Source organism: Aquarana catesbeiana, linkage group LG01 (genome assembly GCF_042186555.1).
Source record: "Aquarana catesbeiana isolate 2022-GZ linkage group LG01, ASM4218655v1, whole genome shotgun sequence".
Lineage (NCBI taxonomy): Eukaryota > Metazoa > Chordata > Amphibia > Anura > Ranidae > Aquarana > Aquarana catesbeiana.
In genome coordinates this window covers 81,421,515-81,445,370 of record NC_133324.1, presented here as the reverse complement: position 1 = coordinate 81,445,370, position 23,856 = coordinate 81,421,515, and the positions used below count along the sequence as shown (strand labels likewise).

Below are 23,856 nucleotides of genomic sequence, written 5' to 3'. Positions count from 1 at the left end.
GACAGACATAAAAGCAAAACTAAACCTGCAACATGGAAAGCAAACAGTGGGAATTCATACATTTACATGACATATTTCTTGAATGAAGTGTTAAACACGTTCAGTAAACACTTTCACAAAGCTGCTCAGAGCTTTTGTTATTAGGTTATTTTTGGATCGTATTTCTGGCTGAAATACTGGTGTGAATATCTCAGCCAGATAAGTCTGGCTGAGTCTGCTCCCTCCAATCTGTGGGCTCTCCCTTCACAGAATTTCCATGTCTAAAAAGGGACAAAAACCCATTAGTTCCAGGGTCACAATTTCTCACAATTTGTTTTTGTAAACCTAGGGCCAAGAAAAAAAAAATCTCTGCAAAAAATAAATTAGGAGAGGTGTTACGGTTATAAATATCCTGAACTAGAACCATGATGGTATGTTAAATGAGCACTGAAATCAATTTTTCTGGTCATAGTAGAGAGATGACTAATATTTTCCTTGAGACATGGCAGATTTTCTGTTTTTTTTTTTTTCCCAAGCGCCTTCAGTATAAAACTTTGTAAAAGAACACTTTTCAAGTGCTGTCCGGACAAGCTGCACCTCTCCTGGTGCCTGGATTCTTAATGGCTTCAATGCATCTCAGCATCCTCTTTAGCCTGCTGGCTTTGTTTGCACTGCCATTTTGTTTAAGTCAAGAAGAACAGACGGAGGTGAGGAGAAGAACTATTAAACCGGTTGCCCGTATAGTTGGGAGTCATCAACAACGGATGGGCAGTAATGTACCCACCAGGGAAGTGGTAGGAGAGCGGAATCTACTGGTTGAGACATTTTCCATTAGTACCTCTACAGATGAGGTTTTGCTGAAACAAGAGATAGATGATCTAGAGCAAACCTCACACAGAGTCCAGGTACTCTGCATTTATGTTCTAGGCATATTATTTCATCTATATCGGCACTTTGCAAAAAAAAAAAAAAATTGAAACATGCTTTATTTTTCAGTTTATTATAAAAATTAGAGTTGGCAGTAACTTTATGAAAACTGCATGATTTTATATGTAACTTAAACTTTGCTTTTAGCAGTAAACCTAGCAACTGTAATATGAATATATTAATACATAAATATGTGTTATGGAATTTTATTTTGTATGTTTATTTTTATGTTTTATTCATTTTTTACTAATGTCTTTAATTTTTTTCTCTTCTTTCGTTCATTTCCACTTTTGCTTTCTTTTTTTCTTTTTTTTTTAATTTTTCTTTATCACTCTTCTTTTCTTTCACTTTCTTTATTTTTTCTTTTAGTTTTGCTTTCTTTTTCATTTGTTTCTTTTCTTTTACTTAATTTCAATTTTTGTTGCTTCTTTTAATTTGTTATCTTTGTTTTCTTTTATTTCTTTTACTTTCATTTTTTCCAATTCTTTTCTTTTGTTTCTTGTCTTTTATTCATTTTTTTCTTTTACTTTCTTTTCTTTTGTTTCTTTCTTTCCTTCCTTTTTTTCTATTTTGCTTTTTTCTTTCCCTTGCTTTTCCTTTTTCTTTTCTCTTATTTTCTTTTACCTCTATTCTCCTCTCCTTTTTTTCTTCTTCTGCTCAGTGTTATTAATACTGTTTGTGAAGATTGTTTGCCATAGTTAATGTGTTTAGAGTCCCCCATATATTCTATTTTGTCTTAGCCATTGATTCTTTTAGCACTTGTGAATATTTAATATTTAATTTGCTCAGCTCATGGAGTTCAAACAAGCACTAAACATGAATGATCAACCTTGGAAAGAAAGGGATTGGATAGTGCGACCTAAATTACATTTTTACATTTTTAGAAGAACTCAGAAAATATCTGCTCATTTCAAAAACAAATTAGATAATGAGAAATAAATTTTAGTCTTTGCTAGTCCCATGACTGTTGATACGTGCTGCTTTTTATGCTTCCATTCACTTCTAAAGGGATATTGTGTAACAATGCTGTGATACTGTTTGATGCACCCACAAGATCACAAAAGGCTACAATTTAATCATGGAAGATGACATTTGCACATGCTCATCATATGACTCTCTGCTGAGGTGGATGTCCACAATAAATTTAAGCAGTCAGCAATAGTCTTGAGATATTCAATTTAAATAATAGGCAGATATACAGTGCCTTGAAATAGTATTCATACCCCTTGAAATTTTCAACATGTTACAACCAAAAAACGTAAATGTATTTTATTGGGATTTTATGTGATAGACCAACACAAAGTGGCACATAATTGGGAAGTGGAAGAACAACGATAAATGGTTTTCAACATTTTTTACAAATAAATATGTGAAAAATATGGCGTGCATTTGTATTCAGCCCCCCTGAATCAATACTTTGTAGAACCACCTTTCCATTGTAGCTCTGGCTGGATGTTCAGGGTCATTGTCCTGCTGGAAGGTGAACCTCCGCTCCAGTCTCAAGTCTTTTGCAGACTCTAACAGGTTTTCTTCTAAGATTGCCCTTATATGGCTCAATCCATCTTCCCATCAACTCTGACCAGCTTCCCTGTCCCTGCTGAAGAAAAGCATCCCCACAACATGATGCTGCCACCATCATGTTTCATGGTGGGGATGGTGTGCTCAGGGTGATGTGCAGTTATAGTTTTCCGCCACACATAGCATTTTGCTTTTAGGCTAAAAAGTTCAATTTTGGTCTCATCTGACCAGAGCACCTTCTTCCACATGTTTTGCTGTGTTCCCCATATGGCTTCTCGTAAACTGTAAATGGGACTTCTTATGGCTTTCTTTCAACAATGGCTTTCTATTTGCCACTCTTCCACAAAGGCCAGATCTGTGGAGTGCACGACTGATAGTTGTCATGTGGACAGATTCTCTCGCCTGAGCTGTGGATCTCTGCAGCTCCTCCAGAGCTACCATGGGCCTATTGGCCACTTCTCTGATTAATGCTCTCAAACCCTGTCAGTTTAGGTGGACAGTCATGTCTTGGTGGGTTTGCAGTTGTGCCATACCCTTTCCATTTTCAGATGATGGATCGAACAGTGCTCCGTGAGACGTTCAAAGCTTGGGATATTTTTTTTATAACCTAACCCTGCTTTAAACTTCTTCACATCTTTATCCCTGACCTGTCTGGTGTGTTTCTTGGGCTTCATGATGCTGTTTGTTCACTAAGGTTCTCTAACAAACCTTTGAGGGCATCACAGAACAGCTGCATTAATACTGAGATTAAATTACACACAGGTGGACTCTATTTACTAATTAGGTTACTTCTGAAGGCAATTGGTTCCACTAGATTTTAGTTAGGGGTATCAGAGTAAAGGGGCTGAATACAAATGCACTCCACACTTTTCACATATTTATTTGTAAACATTTTTGAAAAACATTTATCATTTTCTTTCCACTTCATAATTATGTGCTAATTTATGTTGGTCTATTACATAAAATCCCAATAAAATACATTTACATTTTTGGTTGTAACATGACAAAATGTGGAAAATGTCAAGGGGTATGAATACTTTTTCAAGGCACTGTATGAATGTACAATATATATGTGTACAGCTCTGCATAAATATATACATGTACACAATATATACATACCTGTAATACATAAATAATAAAAAATAAATAAGTAACAAATAAATGTGGTATGTACTCAATAATACATCATTAAAGCAAAACTCCTGCCAAAATTAAGGTAAAAATGAATGGCAATTTTTGACCCTCATAAACCACGTAAATTTATAATGGACCTTTAACATATGGGTGTGTGCTTCTGCATTGTCTATTTTGCCTGTTCCTTATCCTGTTCAGATGAGCTTTGTAGCAGCCACCGCTATATATTTATGCTGACATAGTGTTTTTGGCTCACGCATAGCGCCTGGCTTAGTTTGAGGGACTGCAATATTAAAATCTTCTGACCCCAAGTTGTTCTGGACCTGCACTGGTCTGTTACCGGACAGTGAAAGCAGAAGTATGCATTCTCCTCCTATTAGCATGCTTCTCGTCAGCACATAAACTGATTGGCTCCTTGTGCTGCTTCTTTCTTTCACACTCCAACATTTCAGTAGAAAGACTGCAAGAGTCTGATACCAGGTCAAATATAGGTCCCTTGACAATTGTCTGGTATGAAGTCATCAAATTATGAATAGCAAGGGAGGTTTTTCTGATCTGGTCGCCTAATCACTAACACACACCCACTGGATACCCACAGTATTGTACTGAGAACTTTATGGCATCCATGAATCACACTAACTTTGAGGACACCTGGGGCACATGCTGAGAATCAGCTAGTTTATTCACAATGAGAAGATATTCCTCCTTCTTAGGCCCCTTTCACATGGGACGGATCCGTGTTGATCCGCCCCGTGTTTATCCGCTGCTCAGCGGGGATAGCTCCGTTTTCCCCAGCTGAGCAGGCAGATGACAGGGCGGGACCCGCACACTGTGCAGGGACCGCCCTGTCAGATCTCCGCTCTCCCCTATGGGGGGATCGGAGGAACACGGACCGTCTGTCCGTGTTCATGCGATCCGCTCTGCAGACGGATAGAAAAATAGGATTTTCTTCCGTCCGCAGAATCGGACGAGAGCGGAGCCGGACGACATCGGGTGTTTGCGGATGTACATCCGCTGACACCCGCTGACACCCGCTATCCCATAGGGATGCATGTATGTCCGTATTTCATCCGAAAACGGATGGATGAAATACGGACATACTGTCCGCATGTGTGAAAGGGGCCTTACATACTTTATGCAAATGTTTATTAGCCATATCTACCGCCTAAGTAGTAAACATTCATTGCCTTGCTGTGGTATATGGGGTAGCTGAATACACTATGCAGTAACCTTCATATATTTGAAATCCATATGGGAATCTATGTGGAATTGCTAAGTGGATGGCTGCCATGGTACTTGTTAGATACAGAGTACCATGAGTGTAATAACATTTTCATACAATCAATAATATATGTGAATTGTGTGAGTTTTGTTTGGTGGCTATCACCAAGTGAGTTGTCAAGTGGAAGACTGCCATGCATGTGCACTATATATTTAATCAGCGCATACAGTATATGGTTTAACCCAGATATTTGACAAAAATGTATCTGAAGTCATTACTTCTGTGTATTATCTCATTCATTATAACAATCATAATTTTCATATTTGACCCTTATATGGGACTGTTAGTGGATCTCACAAACCCTCCTTGAAACCAGTTCTGGATTTATAAGGGAGCAACTGCCCCATACCCCCCCCCCCCCCCCGCCAGAGGGGGCCCCAGACTTCCTTTATAAAACAAATTAACATTTTTCCTCAAGACCTCAGTGGTGTGTTTGTTGAGGAAATTGTCTGGTCATGTCTCACTCCATCTCAACAGGCAGTTTTATTACATGATGAAGAGCTTGCTGATATCTTTCCAGGTGTTAGGCCCCTTTCACACGGACGGATAGAATATTGCTTTTAGCTGCGGGATTTTCTAATTTTCTACCGCAGCTAAAAGCACACAATGCTTTCCTATGGCCCCATTCACACACTGCGTTTTGCTGCGAATTAGATACATGCGGTTCTGTGCGGATAGAAAAAATAGAATTGCCTGCGTCAAGGAGCGATTTAGCGCAGCTATTCGCACATAACCGCTGGTAATCGCAGTGCACTGTGTCAGCTGCGGATAACAGCGCTGAGCTGCTCATCGGGAAAGGAAAAATGATTTTTCCTTTCCCGATGAGCGACAAGCGCGGGGATCCGACTCGGATCCCCGCCAATGCCCGGCACTGTTTGGTATGAATCTTGAGGGGGAACTCCACGCCAATTTTAAATAAAAAACCGGCGTGGGTTCCCCCCCAGGGGCATACCAGGCCCTTAGGTCTGGTACGGATTTTAAGAGGAACCCCTACGACGAAAAAACGGCGTGGGGTCCCCCCCAAAATCCATACCAGACCCTTATCCGAGCACGCAGCCCGGTCGGTCAGGAAAGGGGGTGGGGACGGGCGAGCGCCCCCCCCCGAGCTGTACCAGGCCACATGCCCTCAACATGGGGGGTGGGTGCTTTAGGGGAGGGGGCGCCCTGCGGCCCCCCACCCCAAAGCACCTTGTCCCCATGTTGATGGGGACAAAGGCCTCTTCCCGACAACCCTGGCCGTTGGTTGTCGGGGTCTGCGGGCGGGGGGCTTATCGGAATCCGGGAGCCCCCTTTACTAAGGGGGCCCCCAGATCCCGGCCCCCCACCCTATGTAAATGAGTATGGGGTACATGGTACCCCTACCCATTCACCTAGGGAAAAAGTGTCAATAAAAAAAAACACTACACAGATTTTTAAAGTAATTTATTAGACAGCTCCGGGGGTCTTCTTCCGGCTTCGGGGGTCTTCTTCCGACTTCGGGGGTCTCTCCGGTTCTTCTCCACGCTCTCCAGGTCTTCTGCCAGGCTCCTCCTCTATCTTCTTCTCTTTTGCCGCTCTTTTGCCGCTCTTTTGCTATAGCGGAGGAGCCCGGTCTGCTGCCTGCTGCCTGCTGCCTTCTGCCTTTTTCCCTCTTCGCTCTTCTCTTCTTCTGATGTTGACATGGCTCTGACTTATATAGGCGGTGACCCCGCCCCCTTATGCCGTCACAGTCCCTGGGCATGCTGGGACTGTGACGTTTTAGGGGGCGTGGTCATCGGTCATAAAGACCAGAGGACTTTTTACAATTTGGCACTGCGCTGATTTAACTGGTAATTGCGCAGTCATGCAATGTTGTACCCAAACACAATTTGTGTCCTTTTTCTCCCCATAAATAGAGCTTTCTTTCTACAAACTAGGGTACATTTTCTGGAATTTACACAGCTTTTAGTTTATGACTGCCTATCTCATTTCTTGAGGTGCTAAAATGGCAGGGCAGTACAAACCGCCCCCAAATGACCCTATTTTGGAAAGTAGACACCCCAAGGAAATTGCTGAGAGGCATGCTGAGGCCATTGAATATTTAATTTTTTTGTCCCAAGTGATTGAATAATATCAAAAAATATATATATATTTTTACAAAATAGTTGTCACTAAACGATATATTGCTCACACATGCCATGGTTATATGTGGAATTGTACCCCAAAATACATTTTGCTGCTTCTCCTGAGTATGGGGATACCACATGTGTGGGACTTTTTGGGAGCCTAGCTGCGTAAGGGGCCCCGAAAACCAAACACCCCCTTCAGGATTTTTTTTCAGTAAATTTTTGATTTCACTTCTCACTACCTATCACAGTTTTGAAGGCCATAAAATGGCAAGATGGCACAAACCCCCCCAAATGACCCCATTTTGCAAAGTAGACAACCCAAACTATTTGCTGAGAAGCATGTTGAGTCCATGGAATATTTTATATTTTGCCACAAGTTGCGGGAAAATGACAAACTTTTTTTTTTGGCACAAAGTTGTCACTAAATGATATATTGCTCAAACATGCCATGGGCATATGTGGAATTACACCCCAAAATACATTCTGCTGCTTCTCCTGAGTACGGGAATACCACATGTGTGGGACTTTTTGGCAGCCTAGCCGCGTATGGGGCCCCGAAAACCAAGCACCGCCTTCAGGATTTCTAAGGGCGTAAATTTTTGATTTCACTCCTCACTACCTATCACAGTTTTGAAGGCCATAAAATGCCAACATGGCACAAAGCCCCCCAAATGATCCCATTTTGGAAAGTAGACACCCCAAGCGATTTGCTGAGAGGCATGGTGAGTATTTTGCAGCTCTCATTTGTTTTTGAAAATGAAGAAAGACAAGAAAAAATAATTTTTTTTTCTTTTTTCAATTTTCAAAACTTTTTGACAAAAAGCGAGTTCTGCAAAATACTCACCATACCTCTCAGCAAATAGCTTGGGGTGTCTACTTTCCAAAATGGGGTCATTTGAGGTGGTTTTGTGCCATCTGGGCATTCCATGGCCTCCGAAACTGTAATAGGCAGTGAGGAATGAAATCAAAAATTTACACCCTTAGAAAGCCTGAAGGCGATGCTTGGTTTTCGGGGTCCCGTACGCGGCTAGGTTCCTAAAAAAGTCTCACACGTGTGGTATCCCCATACTCAGGAGAAGCAACAGAATGTATTTTGGGGTGTAATTTCACATATGCCCATGGCATGTGTGAGCAATATATCATTTAGTGACAACTTTGTGCAAAAAACAAAAAAAAAAAACAAATTTATCTTTTTCCCGCAACTTGTGTCAAAATATAAAATATTCCATTTACTCGACATGCCTCTCAGCAAATAGCTTGGGGTGTCTACTTTTCAAAATGGGGTCATTTGGGGGGGGGGGTTTGAACTTTCCTGGCATTTTATACACATCATTTAGAAGCTTATGTCACACATCACCCACTCTTCTAATCACTTGAAGACAAAGCCCTTTCTGACACTTTTTGTTTACATGAAAAAAATTTTTTTTTTTGCAATAAAATTACTTTGAACCCCCAAACATTATATATATTTTTTAAAGCAAAAGCCCTACAGATTAAAATGGTGGGTGTTTCATTTTTTTTTCCCACACAGTATTTGCACAGCGATTTTTCAAACGCATTTTTTTGGGAAAAAACACACTTTTTTTAATTTTAATGCACTAAAACACACTATATTGCCCAAATGTTTGATGAAATAAAAAAAAAAAAATATTATGCCGAGTACATGGATACCAAACACGACATGCTTTAAAATTGCGAACAAACGTGCAGTGGCGACAAACTACATACATTTTTAAAAGCCTTTAAAAGCCTTTACAGGTTACCACTTTAGATTTACAGAGGAGGTCTACTGCTAAAATTACTGCCATCGATCTGACCTGTAATTGCTGTTTACATTTGATGCCAGACAGATGCTTGCGTTCACCTTTGCCCGAGTGCAAGGGGGGCAGGGGTGCTTTTTTTTTATTATTATTTTTTTGCTTTTTTATCTTATTTTTAAACTGTTCCTTTCATTTTTTTTTTTTAATCATTTTTATTGTTATCCCCTATGATAGCAATAGGTAGTGACAGGTACTCTATTTTGAAAAAAATGGGGTCTATTAGACCCTAGATCTCTCCTCTGCCCTCAAAGCATCTGACCTGGTGTGATAAAATGCTTTCCCAATTTCCCAATGGCGCTGTTTACATCCGGCGAAATCTAAGTCATGAAATGCTCGTAGCTTCCGGTTTCTTAGGCCATAGAGATGATTGGAGCCATTCTGATCTCTGATCAGCTCTATGGTCAGCTGGCGGAACCACCGGCTGCATTCTCAGGTTCCCTGTTGGGACAGGAGAGCCAGAGAAAACCATGGAAGATGGTGGGGGCCATTCCCTCCCACTGCTTGTAAAAGCAGTCTAGAGGCTAATTAGCCACTAGGATTGCTTTTACATGAAAGCTGACCGCTGGCTGAAAGGAATGATACCAAGATGATACCTAAACCCGCAGGCATCATTCTGGTATAACCACTCAAAGTCCAGCAACATACCAGTACGTTGCTGGTCCTTGTTGGGCATATATTGTAATCTTTTTTTTCCTGCAGCCTGTGGGCTGAACGAAAAAAAGAGATTGATCGGTGGGTATGCCCACCATTAGAATACCTCCCTTCATCCACCCACTTCTAATAATGGGCATACATGCACCATTTTGTTTTTATCTGTGGTGGTGCAATCACCTCTTACAGCGCTGGAGTTACGGCTTTATGTATCGTGGGAGCAAACGCTGTTGCTGTTAAGATAAATAAATCAGTGCTGCAGCTGAATGGCCTAAAAAATATAGGCTAAAGCATGAAGGCATTCGCCCCAAAAGTTAGGAGCAAATCGCTCCTCCTCCCCTGCTGCCCCCATGCTTCAGCATATATACTCTTTTTTTAACTGTGGTGGTGAAATCACCTCCGAGAGCACTGGAGTCTCGGCTTTATGTATCGTGGGAGCAAACGCTGTTGCTGTCAAGATAAATAAATTTGCGCTGCAACTGAATGGCATACCTGCTAAGCAAATTATGGTTAACAATAAAACAAAGCAACATTACAGTATAACAGTAAGACATACCATACCTGCAAAGCAAATACAAAACAAACATAGTAAAAAATAAAAAAATTTTTAACGCAATCTGTGCCTAAAATATATATATGTCGAAGCATGGGGGCATCCGCCCGCAAAAGTTAGGAGCAAATCGCTCCTCCAGCCCTGCTGCCCCCATGCTTCAGCATATATGCTCTTTTTTTAACTGTGGTGGTGAAATCACCTCCTACAGCGCTGGAGTTACGGCTTTATGTATCGTGGGAGCAAAGCTGTTGCTGTCAAGATAAATAAATCCGGGCTGCAGCTGAATGGCGTACCTGAAAACAAAAAAATGGTAAACAATAAAACACAGTAAACAGTAAAGTATAAAAAAAATTACATACCTGAAAAGCAAACATGATGAAACATAATAACAATAAAACATTGCAGAATAGAATACAGTAAAAAGGAGCAAAACAATAGAGAGAGAATAGAGAGAAAGAGAGAACAATAAAACGACAACTATTTTTGGTGTTTTTATTTTATATATTTTTTTGCGTTTTTTTTTTTTACTTTTTTTTTTTTACACTTTTTTTTGCAACTGTAACTGTTGTAACTGTAACGGTTCCAGGTTCGGGTCTCTCAAAATGAGATGGCATTTTGGGAGACCCTGTGAAAATGTGTCCTAGTCTGTGCAGTGCTGTACCCTATGCTAATACTCAACTAGTGTATGGTAGCGTTCAAAACATTCACCAATGCAAAGACCAGGATTGCCAGGACAGGAAGGACAATAATAGCGGGTTTCACGTCTATATCCGCGCTTGCTGCAGACACGACATCTTCTTTGGGGGGCTCGTTGGGTAGGGGTACTCGGGAGGACATATGGAAAATGCCCCTCATGCAGCAGGCTTACTGCATTTGGATTGGGAAGGTGAGGTGGAGCACCGTCTGGAAAAAGAAGGGCTCTGACGATCTCTTCCTGGAATTTAGGGAAGGATCCAGTCCGTCCCGAAGCTCTGTATAGCACATGAGCGTTCAGCAAAGCCAATTGAAATAAATAAACAGACACTTTTTTGTACCAGTGTGTGGCCTTACGGGCAACTAGGTACGGTGCCAACAACTGGTCGTTGAGGTCCACCCCTCCAATATTTTGGTTATATTGGTGGACACAGAGGGGTTTTTTCACAACACCAGTCTCCGTAGGAATTTGGACCGTCGTGTCTGCATGAAGGGAGGTAAGAACGAAAACATTCTTATTATCCCTCCACTTCATAGAGAGCAAATTATTACACTTGAAGCAGGCTCTCTCCCCCAGCCTAAGATGGGAATCTACAAGCCATTGGGGAAAGCCCTGGCGATTAGGTCGCACGGTGCCACATGCTCCAATCTGATGATCAAACAAGTGACTAAAAAGTGGCACGCGCGTGTAATAATTGTCCACATACAAATGGTACCCCTTTCGGAATAAGGGTGACACCAAGTCCCACACAATCTTGCCAGCACTCCCTATGTAATCTGGGCAGTTCTCCGGCTCTACGTGGCTATCTTTTCCCTCGTAAACCATAAAACTACATGTATAGCCTGTGGCCCTGTCACAGAGCTTATACATCTTGACCCTGTATCTGGCATGCTTGCTGGGAAGATACTGTTTGAATGACAAGCGGCCAGAAAACTTAATCAGGGACTCATCAATGCAGACAACTTGATGGGGAGTAAACAAGTCTGCAAAAGATTGGTTGAAGTGGTTTACAAGGGTCCAAATTTTGTAGAGCCGATCGTATCCAGGGTCTCCACAAAGACGACAGAGTTCATTGTTGTTGAAATGCATGAACCGCAAGATCTGCTCATATTGTGCCCTGGTCATGGAGGCCGAGAAAACGGGCATATGGTAAATTGGGTCAGTGGACCAATATGACCGCAACGTACTTATTTTAACTATGCCAATGTCGAGGGATAGGCCCAGAAAGGTCTTAAATTCAGAAACCGTAATTGGTTTCCAATCTCTGGCAAGGGAGGACTGGTGATTAGTGGCGATGTATTGACCAGCATACAAATTATTTTGGTTCACAATAGATCTATAGAGATCTTCGGTGAAAAACAGCAAATAAAAATCAAGTGACATAAAGCTATTTCCACCTGAATGCCGGGTTGGCCAGTGAATGGTACGGGTGCTGCAGAAGTGGTGGGTTCCCAATTAGGATTGGCGAATGCAACAGGAAGGGCACTATGGGCTCGACGGGCCTGTCTTTGTATTCTTGGTGGCAGTGGGACACTACTTGTGCTTGCCACCTCACCAGCTTGAACTGCACTTATGGGACTTGCCACGTCACCACGTGTTACTGCAGTGCTGGTTTGACTACGACCAGGATGTACTAGGCCGCTGGTGCTTGCCAGTTCACCAGAAGGATGAGCGGTACTAGTACTTCTCTGCTCCATACCAGAGCCCTGCGGTTCTTGCACCTCAACAGCAGAAGAAGATCAGGGTCTGGTACGCCTGACCTTAGCAGAGACCACAACTCAGTCATCAGAGCTATCTGTCATGGAGCCGCTGTCGTCTACAGGATCATATACTGAGCCTGAATCTGACAGATGAGTGACTTTCTCTTCACTATCTGTCATGCTCAGAAACATGTAGGCCTCGTCACTAGTGTACCTTCGATTTGCCATTTTGGGCTCTAAATTTACTGGTACACTAGTGAGACTCACAGGTAATAAAGCTCCTGACTGTTAGCGACTGATTCAAATGCTACCAACTATGACTATAATCATCTACCATGGAGACACACTTTAGTGAATTTGGCTATCTACATTATGTATGTCATGAACCAATTAGGTTGTTTTATTATGGGATTGTGAGCCAACACTTGCCCCCCTTTGTCTATAATTGCATCAGTTTTTATCTTTATTCCTATTTTACATTTAATTGGATTTTACCTACCAACTAAGAGTACAATGGATTGTTATGGAGACCTGCGGTCTATGAAACTGTTTTCTACAATGTTTACAGTATGAACCAATTATGTTATTACACTGTATTTCTGTTACATTTTATATATAATGTTAGACTTGGTTTTCTTAGATCTGGGTTTCTATAGTACCAGTATGGATCATGTTACAATTTGTACTTTTGTTACAATTTTACATTATTAAATCATTTAATGCCAGTTGATGTTATGTGAAGCTTCCACTCAACGTTTTTGGTTCTGCTCTATTCTTGGGTACCTGCCATGTTCATGGTTGTGGTATTGTCTCCTGGAGTGCATGTTTCATTTAAAGTCCCACTTTTTTGCTCCTTTTTCTTTGTAGAGCTTTGGATGGGATAAAGTCTCCATTGCTTGGTCCAAATTTTACCTGGTAGCCAGGCTCCAATAATTAGTCTCACCTTTGCACAGGCCTTTATATATGTGAGCTGACTGATGCTCGGGGCTCTCTTTCTCTGCTGTGGGAGAATGCTGCTGTGTGAAAAGGCTGTCTGTTGACAAAACACTAAAAGAGGTACAAGTGCTGCCTGCTTGTGTTGGAGAACCCATCAGTGGGCACCTTGCTAGTCAGGTGTGAATCGAGTTTAGTTAGTGGCTCAGACGAGTTATAGACTGGATATAAAAATCCCTCCTGCAGTTGAACCTGTCTCTCTGACAACTGTATACACATTTTATATATATATATATGAACGGTCCTTTATTGTTCTCTTAGAAATGTAATGATCGGACACCTAAACTGCTCTGCTCACCCATCATGCATGCAGAACTATTTCCGTTCAGGTAAAAAAAATGGATATTTTCTCGATTTTTAGCAATGCCGGCTCATGCAATTCTAGAACTCATAATCACATAATTTGCTCTGTTGTGACCGTGTTAAGAAAATGTGTTAATATTGCTGCACGGCAAGGCAGTGAGGTCAGGAGCAATAATACCCTGTATGAAAATATGTACTATGACAAGCTCCCTTATCTGTTTATTTCAATTATCTGTAGGAAATGGGATCTGGACTAGCTTTGACACCTTTTACACGTAAATTCTTATTTATAGCCTATGTGCAGAATTGCAGGACTAGGTCTCACAATTATACAACTGGAAATTCTTTGACAAATGAAAAGCTGTTGGTTTTGCACTAGATAGACACCTAAATGTTGGTATTTTGCTTTATTTATCCAACATTGTCTGTTGGTATATAGCCAATGGATGTAAAAAGATAACTGCAGCCTTAGAAATGTGAGAGAATATTGGGCAGGTAGTATCTGTTATAACCATCTAAAAAACTGACTATGTTTTCCAGATCTGAGCTTGTCATTGTTCTTCAGATTTCATAAGCTTTTTTTGTCTATTTGTGTTTGTGTATGCAATTGTTCCCATCCTAGCCCATCTGTACCATTTTTATTTCTTTTGCCATCTACCCACTAATTAAAAATGTGACAATATGCTTTTCTTTACACCAGACACCACAACAGCCGGACTGCAATAACTGCTGCAGAGGAGATTTTGGATATAGATATCATCAACCAATTGCTGGCCCACCCGGCTTACCTGGACCACCTGGTATACCAGGTAATGACAGCACAGTGAATACAAATTTAATAAAGAGAAAATGTATTGAGAGCAATCTGTGAGGCTGCCATTCCTGACCTGCTTTTCAAAATGTTAGAGACTTGACAGTCTCCAAACCAACTACCTTCTGAGCCAATGACCAGAAAGGCATTACGTAGTTAGTCTGGTTGAAAAATAAAAAAAAGACGCAAGGCCATCCAGTTCAACCCATGGAGTAAAAAAATTAAAAAAAGAACACACGCGCACAAATCGAACATCCATATCGTATACTCACAGTTGATTAAATTATGATCCCCAATAAAGCATGATCCAATTTGCTCCAGTGTGGGGAAAAATGTATTTTCTGATCCCGCAAGAGGCAATTAGATATTGCCTGGATCAGCTTTACCTGTAACATTGCATTGCATTCAGCAAGTAAAGTCAAAAGTCCCGATTTGCATGCTTGTTCTGGGTTAGTGTGGCATTTTCTCAACATAGGTTTATGAAAAAATCCAAAGCCCTTGCATATATACAAACTTAAATGCACTGTACTGTGAAACAGTGGCGCAAACCAACGCTACCCCCCCTCCCCGGGAGAAAGACATGAATGAGGGGAACACCCCCCCGCCGCAGGAGACGGATGGCCTCCTTACCTTAGGCGGCAGATGTCCTGCACCGATCTCCCCTCCTCCTCCCTCCCCTCCTCCTCTTCTCCTCCCTCTCCTGTCTGAGCCAAGGAGTGCTGGATGGCCTAGCCAGATGCTGGATGGTGAGCCATCCCTGGAGTCTGACTGTGGTGGCTGGTGAGTTGGTCGGTCTGCCCCTGCTTCTCCACTGGCCATGCATCTCCTCCCTCCTCTCCCTTGGCCAATAAGATCGCTTCTCCTTTCAGGCCAATTGGAAACTGGGTCTCACGACCTGCTTCCTGATTGGCTGGCAGGAGAATCAGTGTAAGAATAGCGGATATTCATTTGCTATTCTTACACAACTGGATGGGCTCAGAGTGCAGTGCTCTGTGCCCTGAGCCCACCCTTCTTTGAAGCCTATTAGAGCCTCTGGCTTTAATCATGTGCTTAAAAAAAACACCCCCGCCATTGGAATCCATGCATCCGGTGCCTTCTATGCAGATTAGGGGGCTGGACGCATTGATAGGAGGGGCAGCACCTGTGCGCCCCTAATGGACGGACCGCCACTGATGTGAAAGCTGTGCCAAAGTGGCAAGCAGAAGACAAAGAACTAGTCACCAGTATTGCCTATAGACTTGCTGCAACTGATCTTAACCCCAGTACTGATAACCATGTCCGGTTCCTCATCGTGTCTTTTGGTGGAAATGGCAAACCTGGTAGAGGCAGGGCTTTCCTTTCTCATACCAAAGCTGCACGCCTAATGACTAGTGATGTAATGACTGCTGGGGTAATGATCAAGAAGCAGCAGGGGAGATTGAGTATGTATAAATACATGAAATTAATGGATGAAGAAGAAGCAGGAACTCATTGCAATGTTGATACATCTTCCTCTCCAGTAAATGGAGCATTGAGCAGCACAGGGGTGACTTTAATGAATCTCAGTCCAAATCTGGTGAGACTAGCAGTCAGAGTCAGCAGTGCTTTAGTTGATATAATGCCGCGTACACACGGTCGGACTTTCCGGCATACTTGGTCCGGCGGACCAGAGTGTGCCGGACAATCCGCCCGTGTGTAGGCACCGGCGGACTTTTCCGGCGGACTTTTTCCCAAAAGCCCGCCGGACCTAGATTTGAAGAAAGTTCTAAATCTTTCCGCCGGACTCAGTTTCGGGCGGAAAGTCCGCTCGTGTGTGTGCTGGTCGGACGGAAAGCCCGCTCGTGTGTATGCTGGTCCGACGGACCAGATACAACACGAGGGCAGGGTATTGCATCTCACGCTCGCTGCAATAGGAAAAACACATTTTCCTATTGCGGCGAGCGCGGGGCATACCAGGCCCTTAGGTCTGGTATGGATTATAAAGGGAAGCCCCTACGCCGAAAAAAACGGCGTGGGGTCCCCCCTAAAATCCATACCAGACCCCGATCCGAGCACGCAGCCTGGCCGGTCAGGAAAGGGGGTGGGGACCCCGCCCCCTTTTGATGTCACAGTCCCTGGGCATGCTGGGACTGTGACGTTTTAGGGGGCGTGGTCAACATCACCCAGTGACCACGCCCCCTAAAACGTCACAGTCCCAGCATGCCCAGGGACTGTGACATCAAAAGGGGGCGGGGTCTCCACCTATATAAGTCACAACGCAGCCCTCGGAGAGCAGTCCAGCAGGAGAGAGCGTCGTGTCAACATCTGGGGAAGAGAAGCCCAGAAGCCCAGAAGCCCAGAAGCCCAGAAGTCCGGACCTCTGCTGGCAAGAGAGCTACTTGAAGACAGCAGAGGAGCCGGCCGAAGAACAGGAACACCGGGAGAAGAGAGCGGAGAAGAACCAACCGGACGCCGGGAGAAGATGAAGCGGAGGGACCCCCGAAGCCGGAAGAAGACCCCCGAAGCCGGAGGAAGATCCCCCCCCCGGAGCTGTTTAATAAAATATTTTAAAAACCTGTGTAGTGTGTTTTATTACTTACACTTTTTTCCTAGGTAAATGGGTAGGGGTACCATGTACCCCATACTCATTTACATAGGGTGGGGGGCCGGGATCTGGGGGCCCCCTTATTAAAGGGGGCTCCCAGATTCCGATAAGCCCCCGCCCGCAGACCCCGACAACCAACGGCCAGGGTTGTCGGGAAGAGGCCCTTGTCCTCATCAACATGGGGACAAGGTGCTTTGGGGGGGGGGGCGCAGGGCGCCCCCCTCCCCCAAAGCACCCACCCCCATGTTGAGGGCATGCGGCCTGGTACGGTTCAGGAGGGGGGGGCGCTCGCTCGTCCCCACCCCCTTTCCTGACCGGCCAGGCTGCGTGCTCGGATCGGGGTCTGGTATGGATTTTAGGGGGACCCCACGCCGTTTTTTCGGCGTAGCGGGGTTCCCCTTTATAATCCATACCAGACCTAAGGGCCTGGTATGCCCCACGACGGGGCTAGTAAGGTGTCAATCTCGCCGATAAAAGCGGCAAGATTGACATCCTTTTCTAGTCCCGTCGCACCTGAGTCACGTTCAAAATGAACGGACTTGTCCGTGTGTGGGCAAGTCCGTTCATTCTGAAAGTCCGCCGGAACTCCGGCGAAAGTCCGTCGGAAAGACGGGCGGACTTAGCCCGCCGGAAAGTCCCGGCGTGTGTGGGCAAGTCCGTCCGTTTTAAAGTCCGGCGCACCTGGCGGACAAAGTCCGTCGGAAAGTGTGCCGGACCAAGTAGGATAGAAAGTCCGCTCGTGTGTACGCGGCATAACACTGCTATCTCAGAATAAGACTACAGAACAAGAGCGTCTAGGCGCAGTCACATGTAAGGAAGTGCAATGCTATATTTAGGAAAATTTCAAGGCAAGAGTTAGATTTTTTCAAGGTACTGCTTAAGCAAAAATATAACAATTGGTCACTTTTTGAGTATAGGACCAGTCTACTTCTACATAACACTTAAAATCAGTAATTGAACTGATAATTATTATTATTTTATTATTATACAGTATTTATATAATGCCACCAGTTTGTGCAGCGCTTTACAACATAAGGGCAAACAGTACAGTAACTAGGCTTGTGCAATCAGTTTCGTAACGAATCGTAATTCAGACAAATTTTGCATCCTACGGACATTCAGATGTATCCGAATGTCCGAATAAAAAAGTAATGAATTTCAACTAATACGAAAGAAATTATAGCGGATATAACGAATGAATTCGACATGATTTGGTAATTCGTTAAAGATCTAATGAAACAAAAGGTCAACTCAAAGTAAATCTTACAGTCCAATCAGCTAATTAATTTTGTGCTGGAGATTGGATTACTGGCAAAGTGCATTCATGAGAACTGAGTGAGAAGGGTGTTGTATTGTATTTGAGCAGAGGAGAAGAGATATTGTCATTGTGTGTGTTAATAGATTCAATAAACAAACAACTTTCCAAACTACAAATCGTTATAACAAATCAATATACATACATAAATATCGAATTTCAACTAATACAAAAGTAATTATAGCGGAAACGAATGAATTCGACATGATTCAGTAATTCGTTAAAGATCTAATGAAACAAAAGGTCAACTCAAAGTAAATCTTACAGTCCAATCAGCTGATTAATTTTGTGCTGGAGGTTGGATTACTGGCAAAGTGCATTCCTGAGAAGTGAGTGAGAAGGGTTTGTATTGTATTTGAGCAGAGGAGAAGAGATATTGTCATTGTGTGTGTTAAAAGATTCAACAAACAAACGACTTCCCAAACTACAAATCATTATCATGAATATATATACATACATAAATATTGAATTTCAACTAATACGAACGAAATTGTAGCGCATATAACGAATGAATTCGACATGATTTGAGCTTCAGTATAACGAATATCGACACTCTACAGAAATAACGAATTATCCGAAAATGTATTAACGTAACATAACGAATATAACAGAACAAAATTATGTATTTTACGAATGACAACGAACCGAAACTAAACTAAATTTTCTGTTGTGCACAAGTCTAACAGTTATAATACAATTCAATACAGGAGGAATCAGAGGGCCCTGCTCATTAGAGCTTACAATCTAAGAGGGAGGGTCAAGTGGTACAAAAGGTAATAACTGTGGAGAATGAGCTGATGAAGATAAATAAATGTACAGTTGTTAGGTGGGGTCAGGATAGGCTTCTCTGAAGAGAAAAGTTTTGAGGGATCACCTACAAGTGGATAGAGTGGAGATAGTCGGACAGATTGGGATAGGGAATTCCAAAGGATGGGAGAGGCTTGGGAGAAGTCCTGGAGGCGAGTATGGGAGGAGCTGACGAGGGAGATAGAGAGCAGGAGGTCTTGGGAGGAACAAAGAACAATAATATTGAAATCCCACTCAGCACACTATAATAAAAGTCCTATCAAAATATTAAAAGTGTAACTAAAGGCAAAACATTTTTTTTTGATAGCGTGGAGAAGGATTTTAAATACCTGTCAGGTTTTTATTTCTGCTTGTGTCCCAGATTTGCCTTTCCTATTTGTCCTGTATTCAAACATACCATAGAATGTAAAAGAAAATCCCAAATTTTGAGTTTTTAGATTGTCCATGGGAATAGAGGAGAAATCTTCCAATGAGGACATTAGGTCTGGTGACAACCTGGGATTCCCTTACTTTGGGGGGATGTCCTCTCACTTTTTTGTTTTGGCTACAGGACAGGAAGTGAAGGGAAATCTCCCCAAATGGACTCCAATGGCAAAAAAATAAAACAATTGCCTGGGGTTAAATTCATTCCTTTTCCTTAAAATGTAAAAAAAAAACGTTTGCCTTTAGTTTAACTCTGAAGCTAATTTTGGGAACCTACTCGCATACAGTATGCTTGTTTTATGGGACTTTAGCCTCTTATCACATGGTTATCTGCTTTGCAACCTTCCTTACATGCTCTATTGTAAGTGGATAAGGCTGTATGTCACTTGATCATTGCAGATTGTGTTGAAGGTCCTTGTGGTGTGAATGGGCCCTGGAGGGGTTGTGGCATGAATGAGCCCCTTGGGGTGAATGGACCCATTCGAAATGAATTGGCTGAAAAGCACAGAGATGAACCTGAGATTAAAGCAGGATGCGTTTTTCATGGGAATCTGCGTCTGCATGTAAGAGGGGCCTACGAGGGGGGGTAGGTTTGGTGTGAGGGTCGTTATGTCCTCCTCATTCTCCTCCTCATTGGGCACCAAACGAGAGTCACGTGAGAGGCCTACCCTGAGGTGGGTTCTTCTGGGCTATGCTATCCACCTTGTACAGACTCACTGTCTTACACATGGGGTATCTTTACTTTGAAGAGATGATTAATCACCACCACGTTACTTGTGCATTTCTTCTCTACCTGTCCAGGGTATCACTGTTACCTCCCAGTAACGTTAAGGACCCCCACCATGCACATAGCCCTGAATCTATGCGTGCACTTCACTTAACCCTTCCTCTTCTGTACCCGTGTACAGGCTGAGGGCCCTAGTGGTGCAAATCTGCTCCCATTACTATGGGAGATGGATGGCTGCAGAAGGAGTGCCTACAACATTTCCCTTGCTGCAAGCCACTGTTCATGCTTAGGACAGGCCACTTGAGGAACCTTCGCTAACCTTGGTAACCACTGTATCTTCACACTGTATTAACTCTGGTACCATTATTTTTATACCCCAAGGTGTGTAGTGACCTGAGCCGTAGACTTGCATTACACCCCTTTTAGTAACTTCAGACAAGGCAAGGACAAATTTCAAAAAGTTTACTTGAATAATTTATCATAATGACAATAACAGGTTCAACATAAAGTGCGGTCCTTTCCCTAAAGCCCTGGAGACATTTGCCGGTACAAATAATACAGGCCATCAGAACACAACAGCTCAGCGGGGGAGATCGATGGACTAACCTTGTATGGTTAGTACAGCGGCTCCTAACCGGAGCTGTCAGTTTGTTTTTTTTGTACAACCCACGGGGTTGCACAAAAAAAACAAAACTGTAGTGTGTACCAGGCTTAACTTCCCTAGTCCCTAACTTCAGGCTTGTGGCTGCCCCAGCATACCTGCACAGGATGAAAGTCCCCTAGTAGTAAGAATTCCCATCCCAGCAAGATCCCTAGCGATCAAGACTTTGGCAATGGCAACAAGCAGCACACTCTACTAGCTCCGAGCTTCATGCCCTCCCCGGGGGCTTTAGGATGCTGACCCATTTTTCATTTTATATCACACGGAACCAGTTGGTCAGACCCAGCAAAGCTCATCAAAAAAAAACCTAGGAACACAAATACCTATACCCTTCCCAGCCAGGGCAGCATCAACCTCTACCTGCCACTGTACTAACCCCTTTCTTTAGAGGCTGGACAAATTTAAGAAAATGTTTCATCTAGTAATATACTAAAGCGGTATTAAACCTAAAAGAGAACATTTAATATATTGCACCTTACCAATTCTTAGATGCATTTGTTTTCTTTTTTTTTGTCTTTTTAAGGCTTTCTATCCTTTATTTTCACCTTTTGGTCTGGCCAGTAAGTCTTTTGTTTTTAACAGAACAAGCTGTTCTGCAGGTGTAGCAGCGAAAGAGTTAAGACAAAACATTTACTACTGACAGGGGTGCTTACAATGATCAGCTTTTATTTATTTATCCAGAGTGGGGGCACTCTGATACAGATGGTATGATAGTGGTGAGATCACCAGGTGAAAACAGAGGGAAAAAAAGAAAACGAATGCAGCCACATCTAATGATTGGTAAACTGCAATATATTACATCTTTGGTTTTGGGTTTAATACATCTTCAAGTATTTGATTGTAACCATTACACATATAAACAATATGCATTCAGTATGTAACTATATAGGCTTGATTGATATTATTTTTTTTTCCCTCTATGAATTGCATAAAGAAAATTCCTCCCATTGTTCTGAAGATTTTATTTCAATCTTCTGGTTAGGCCTACTGATGTGCTTTGTAGCAATGATTTGTGCTTCATCTCCACTGTAGATTTGGAAAATGGAAATAATGTGTCTGCATGTACATTAGACTGTTTGGGTTTGACTTTCTGGGTAAAAACAGTTATTGCAGTAATAAAAGGTAATAACGCAATGCCCAACACTGCTGCCAAGCTTCAATAAAACTCTATTTTATGTTGAATAAACCACTAGACTGTAACTGGGAGAAATGTGTGGTCTATAATTTGCTGCTGTGTATCGCAGATTATGCAGTGTCTCACAAAAGCTATGCTTTATTATATCTGATATACAGGAAATCATGGGAACAATGGAAACAACGGAGCAACGGGGCAAGATGGGCCAAAAGGTGAAAAGGGAGATAAGGGGGACATGGGCCCAAGAGGAGAGCGTGGTCATATTGGGATAAAGGGAGAAAAAGGTTTTCCCGGTGTTCCTTCCGAACTGCAGGCAAGTCATTTTCATAACTGCCATTATTTAAGGAACTGAGGTCCAAAGAATTGTTATAGTTTGTACTGACACATTTGTTTAGGCCTCTATATGTATGATATGTTGGTCGCTTTGTGCTTTTACCAACAAGATGAAGAAAAAATTGCAACATTTTTTTTCAGTGTGACTATGGTCATTCTAAAAATGAGGGGTGTCACAGTCCTATTAATAGAATTTACACAAAGGATAAGGACTTCTGTTCATACAGTCCTGAGATATACACAGCTCTGCACACCTGATTGGCTCCAAGTGTTAACCCCTCTCTTTTAAAATTAATATTCACATTAGTAGAATAAAAAATACATTTAATGGTTTATTAATAATAATAATAATAAAGTGGAATGGAATCAGTTTGTGTCTTATAAGTTCTTCAGCCCAGCCAACACTACACCTAATCCTTAACACTACACCTAAGTGTCACCAACCTAGAAAAAATCTGTAAGGCAAGCCATACATGAATTGATTTTCTTTTCTTCCACCATGGAATCACTCTCTCAATTCCCTTGCATTGCTATTGTATTCTGCCATCGGGGGGGTATGGGGTTGCGGGGAGCCTACCTGGATAGCAGAATGCAATGATTACTTCTAGCAGCTGTAGCTGCTGGCAGTAGTCGCGTGTAGAATAATCCCACAGGCTGGTTGTACCCAAGTCAATTGATGGATCCATTTTGGTACTATAAGCCTGCTCATACAGTACATGGATCAAAATTCAGCCAGACCCTGCTGAACTGGCCTAATTTTGATCCATGTATGGTCGGCTTAATACTAATAAACCCCAACGAACAAGTAAATGTAAACAAAGGGGCAAGGACTGTAAAAAAACAAAAAAAACAAAGGGTAGTGTCCCCATCAAACTCATACCAGTGCCTCAGGTCTGGTATAAATTTTTTTTTGGGGGGGGGTGCACACAAAAAAATCTTGTTGGTCCCTTTCCCCCAAAAATCTATACCAGGTCCTTTTCCTAGCATGGCAAATACCAGACCCTTACCCCCCCCTGGCAAAGTACCTTGTCCCTATGTTGATGAGGTAAAGGGCCTATTCCCCACAACCCTGGCCCACTAGTTGTGGGGGTCTGCAGACAGGGAACTTAACAAAATTTGGAATTCCCTTTTTTGAAAATAAGGTGGTTCTCAGATACCAGCTTCTCAAACGTGAATAAGTAAGGGGTACAATGTACCCCCTAATCGTTCACAAAAAAAAAAAATGTAAGTAGTAAATAAAGACATAGACTTTAAGTCCTAAGATCAGAAGATAAGACCCACAAACACATCTGATTCCATCGCTCATGTAACACAAATGATAGCTCCCAAGCCCTGCTGCAAAATGTAACAATAGACAGTAGTCCCTGGATGACATCACTAACCAAATATGGAGGCTTTAATGTCAAAGTCAAAATTATAATGCTTTAGTATATATGGTGA

The 23,856-nt window shown here is 42.4% G+C and overlaps 1 protein-coding gene across 4 annotated transcripts in view; it reads left to right on the top strand.

Annotated features, from left to right (window-relative positions):
* Window positions 1-376: 376 nt before the first annotated feature.
* Window positions 377-23,856, top strand: part of C1QTNF3 (C1q and TNF related 3) — a 146,036-nt gene continuing 122,556 nt past the window's right edge. The window contains exons 1-3 of one of the 4 annotated variants that reach the window (XM_073630378.1): window positions 377-884; window positions 14,342-14,450; window positions 22,242-22,400. In XM_073630378.1, the coding sequence (XP_073486479.1) occupies window positions 600-884; window positions 14,342-14,450; window positions 22,242-22,400 (553 nt within the window). In that variant the 5' untranslated portion in view covers window positions 377-599. The remainder of the gene's footprint in view (window positions 885-14,341; window positions 14,451-22,241; window positions 22,401-23,856) is intronic. The other 3 variants (XM_073629547.1, XM_073632044.1, XM_073631191.1) reach the window with 3 other exon arrangements.